Source organism: Gobius niger (genome assembly GCF_951799975.1).
Source record: "Gobius niger genome assembly, chromosome: 17".
Classification (NCBI taxonomy): Eukaryota; Metazoa; Chordata; class Actinopteri; order Gobiiformes; family Gobiidae; genus Gobius; species Gobius niger.
In genome coordinates this window covers 10,809,193-10,813,863 of record NC_136868.1, presented here as the reverse complement: position 1 = coordinate 10,813,863, position 4,671 = coordinate 10,809,193, and the positions used below count along the sequence as shown (strand labels likewise).

The 4,671-nt window shown below is 41.3% G+C and overlaps 1 protein-coding gene across 1 annotated transcript; it reads right to left on the bottom strand.

Moving 5' to 3' along the window:
• Nucleotides 1–959: 959 nt before the first annotated feature.
• Nucleotides 960–4,054, bottom strand: LOC306976738 (galactose-specific lectin nattectin-like). The gene is made up of 7 exons (XM_079574791.1): nt 3,963–4,054; nt 3,824–3,889; nt 3,374–3,398; nt 3,215–3,294; nt 2,450–2,584; nt 1,513–1,621; nt 960–1,174 (listed from the first exon to the last, which is right to left on the bottom strand). The coding sequence occupies exons 2-7, from the start codon at nt 3,887–3,889 to the stop codon at nt 1,047–1,049; spliced, it is 543 nt and encodes a 180-aa protein (XP_079430917.1). The 5' UTR covers nt 3,963–4,054; the 3' UTR covers nt 960–1,046.
• Nucleotides 4,055–4,671: the final 617 nt, after the last annotated feature.

Genomic DNA, 4,671 nt, shown 5'->3' with positions numbered 1-4,671 from the left:
GTCACGTGACAGTCTGTCAACCAGTCGCGCGCGCGCGCCTTTGAATTCATAAAAAAAAAAAAGAATAAATAAATAAATAATAACAAAAAGAATCATTTTTTGATTTAACTATATGTTATTGTACATCAAAAGTAACACTATGACAACCTCCGAACATATCACGGTACCACCAAAGCCACCAGGAAACAAGGAAATCAAGTTGAGTACAGACTTAATCACAACAGAGCCCAAGGTTTACACAGTGAATGATTGTCCTCAAACCAAGGTATGCACCAGCACATTTCTAACTGGTCAGTATTTAAAATAGAGATGCTGCAGGTATAAATCTGTCTATAGTTACGTCACGAGTGACGTGTTCTGAGCCAACATCACAACGGTGAACGATCAACACGTGCGACAAGTTAAGTCATGTCTGACCAATATTTTGATCTTTTACCTGTCGCTGCGCAGGCAAGACATAAACAGAAACTTGCAATTTCGGGTTTGAAGATGAATCTTCACGCAACATTAAAGTAATAGGCTTTGATAACAAGAGACAACAGGTCTCAAATCATGACTAGTCATATGCACTGGGGAAAACACCGGATAGGCCATTTCCATCCGCCGTCCCACAGTCACATTCTCAAACACCCTGGCCTATTGTACATGTTTTTAGCGCTAGGGGAAGCATACGCAGAGACAGGGAGAACATGCATCCCGTCCAGGTGGGAATCGAACGAGGAACCTTATAACTGTGACGCACGAGCGCTAACCACTGTACTACCATGCCGCCACTGAAAGCATCACAATCAAATACTGCACCTGCTGCCAGATAACGCTACATTTGGGAAACCATTGCAGTTTGAGAACTGTTCCTCCTGGATTAATGCCTATTTAGTCAAATTTCATATCAAGTGAATCACTTCTGTCAGTTCACCCTATCCATGAAAGAAGCCAGACACTCAGGTTGATGCTGAGAAGAAACGTTTTAATCGTGAGATAAAAGCCAGAGCTGCATCAGTGGGTCAGAAGCAGCCGGGTTGATTCCACACACAGAGTAAACATGTTCACTTCATGGGGGTACATTTGCACATGAAACCGTCCAGAGGCAGGGACACGTCCTTCGGAGGTGCGTCTTTGGCACAGAGGGATTCATGAAGCCAGGACGCCGGGGCATCAAAATAAAACGGATTCCCTATTTAGTAAAGACAGAAAGACAGAAAGAAAACATTTTTCAGACCTGTGAAAAACACTACAGATTATTTGCTATTATGTTATTCACGTTACACACAAACATTACAAATTACTGTATACAGTTTTGTGTCTAAAAAGTAATTTTGTTACTTATTTGTATTGCATTATTTATCATTAGCTCTGCGGTTAAAAAACTCTCCTTCGTTCATGTCCGGAGAAGTTCCTGAAGAGACAGCTAATTTGCTATAGGAATATAATGGAGCAGAGGGATGGCTGAGGATAATGACACTGGTGTGGCCCGTTTTCATGAGTAATTGAACTGCATCTGTGAACCATTACCTCCCCAGTTGATTATGAGGGATTGCTGGTTTCCGCCTCCGTTTGGCTCTGCAGCTGCCCAATCTGTGTAGTCCCAACGAGATCCATCAGTCCACATCCACACTCCATCCTGTTAACATAACATTACAACTCTTAAATATTCGTCAAATTAATTAACTGGATTCACTAATATTTGTTATAACAAATAATCTACGTTGTTTAAGCATAAATAGTTATTGTACAAATATGATAATATTATGACAATTATTTAACATAATAAAGTAATTGTCAATCATACACGGTGCACGTAGAACAATCTCTAAATGTGGAGGAAACAAAGGATATCATTGGCGCCTCCAGAGAGCTCTGCCCGCTCCTGTGACATGGTGCTGATGTAGAGAAGACGACCGGTACTGTTGAAACACACGGCTGGAGCTGCACTCAATGATGTTGCTATGCATGTGCTTCTATTGGCACATTTTCCTTGCATATTTTTATTTATTTATTAGTTTATTTGACAGTACACATTAATGAACATTTCTGTATGTGGCAGTATTAGCTGCAAAGCTAGTTTTCAACTGTTGTGCCTGCAAGGGACATAATTTAAAACTTTTTATGCTAAAGTACTTTAAGGTTAGGACTAGGATTATGTTTAAATCCTGTAAAATTATGTAATACAAAGTATAAACGCTTTCAGTTCACAGGCAAAACCTCTGCCTCTCGACGGAACATTAGCACCATGTTCCTGGATGTGCAGGGAGAACGTGTCCTGAACACTGGACAAGGAAGGACACAGAGTCCCGGCCTTCGTCATGTGCACCTTCCACTGTGTGTGAGCTCTGCATCCAGAGTCTCCAGTGCAGGGGGACTCCATTCAGGACATTTACTCCACCCGTATCACCCACAAAGCCTTCAAAATGACTTCTGCCAGGACTTCTATATAAAATGTCGATGTTACCTGAACTCCGTCATTTCCTCCGATCCAGGTCGCCCGGTTTTCTCCGCAGGATTCCTTGATCAGATTTATGATGAAGGCGTGCTCCTCAGTGCTGTGGATGGAGGCCAGGTTTGCACCATGAATGTGGCAGCTTTTCTGGAGAGAAAAAGCCAAATAAGATGTTTGTTTTGTTTTGTTTGTTACCGTAGGGGAATTTGTCCTCTGCATTTAACCCATCCTTCAATGCCGCTGGGGCAACCCATAAGGAGCAGTGGTCGACAGCAGTGCCGCACCCAGGGACCCATCTCCATGATGTGGAGCCAGGCTGATGGTCAGAATCACCTGGCTGGAGGATTCACCTATTGTACATGTTTTTAGTGGTAGGGGAAACCAGAGTACCCGGAGGAAACCTATGCAGACACGGGGAGAACATGCAAACTCCACACAGAAAGGCCCTGTCCTGGTGGGAATCGAACCCAGGACCTTCTAGCTGTGAAGCGGAGGCGCCAACTGCTGCGCTACCGTGCCTGTAGGTCAGTGTCATTTTTGTTGGATGTGGTCTTTGTGTTTTACTGAAGATGCCTCATTTCAAAGCTAAGAACCTCAAGGGTTGGAGCGAGAGCACTGATTAGGACCTGTTTGGGACTGTGGACCCTAAATGTAAAAGTAAACAGGAACAACTTTTATATCAATTCAACATTGCAACTGTTTTCAGTAAAACCATTATTTGTTCTTGACACACCCGACTACTATTAATAGGAGTAATTGTTATTATTAAAACTGTACCTCTGCATTTGGCCAAGTCAACTTAGAATCAAAGAACTTGAAACAGCGTTTTCCAAACGGTGTCCAGCCTTCAGGACAGCCTTTATTAATAATAATATTGATAATATTAAGTACAGAAATTGCCAGAAATATTGTAAAAGTGAACAAAGTCAAACTCACTGTGGTCATTTTTCGTGGTCACCACCTGTAAATGTGAAACAATGAACAGTTATTATTGTTAGGGAACTGCTTCTTGTTTTCTGCTCCCCCTCCCTTTTCTGTTTTTGTGCATGTTTTGGGCGTGTGTGACAGAGGCGCATCTGAATCTACTCCACTTCAAGTGCAGTCTTCAAGAACCCACACCTCTGCCATGTTCAGTAAGAAGAACTTGTTGAAAACTATTTTTGGGGGATTCTAATATTTTTTCCTGTGCTTTGCCAGCCTGCTCCCTGTCGCCACTGCCTGTCCTGCCTGCCTCTGGAAATACATTTTGAACTGTGTCTTATCAGTCTCTGGCTCTGCTTTTGGGTTCCTATTCGCAAACCATAACCATTATAGCTTCAAACGGACACTAGTTGTATCAAAGACATTAGCTGCAAATTAGTTTATTGACAAATGACATGAACTTACAGCTCCTGCCGTCAGCAGGGCACTGGCCAAACAGAGGAAGGCGATCAGTGGGCAGTGAGCAGCCATCTGAAAACATCAAATACAATTAATAAGAAAATCTATATGTAAAAGCCAAGACCTGAGCGATGAGAAGACTTACCTTCACGTCTAAGTCAGGAGACTGTAGTTCTGTAGCAGATGAGCTGTTTTTATAAAGCAGTGAAGGGGATGAGACACCACTATAAACACAGATGAAAAATAGAATTCAAAAAGAACACAAACTCCCCACATCCCACTTCAACAGGAATGTTTTCCGACCATTACAAGGTGCTTGCACTGCTATCTCTGAGTAATTTGTTTTGCAACTCCTTCTGAATGTCTGCAATATAGTGTTTTGAGAAACACAGGCTTGTAAAGCACAACACAAGTAACTAAACATCAACGAGCAACAACCAAAGTCCTTACACGGTGAAGTATGATCCTTCATTTGGCTTTGACCACATAACTGTATTGCAGTCGGGCTTATCTTCATTCTTCATGACTAAAATGTTACTTTAGTTTCAGTCACATTTGTCAAATAATTCATTGTGTTTTAGTTTCTCTTTACTGTATATCATATCGCATGGGCCAGGAACCTTTTGGCAAATATACAAAGTGCAAGACTTGTTCTTGGACGTTGAATTTCAATGGTTTTGAGATCTTACGTTTAAAATTAATAAATTGGATTCTTCCATTTTATTATAAGCTTGGATCTTCTTGTTTTTTCTCATTTCCACAAAAATATCTTAATCATTATCTCAGTCATCAATAACAACTTCAAGTTTAGTTTAATTGTGGCAAAATATGAAATAGACTATGAAAACATTGGT

Coding starts and splice junctions, on each gene's coding strand:
- LOC306976738 (XM_079574791.1), bottom strand. CDS start 3,889: ATGGCTGCTCACTGCCCACTGATCGCCTTCCTCTGTTTGGCCAGTGCC. Junction 2,585..3,214: donor TGACTTGGCCAAATGCAGAG/GTACAGTTTTAA, acceptor TTTTCTCTCCAG/AAAAGCTGCCACATTCATGG. Junction 1,622..2,449: donor GAGGAAATGACGGAGTTCAG/GTAACATCGACA, acceptor TTATGTTAACAG/GATGGAGTGTGGATGTGGAC.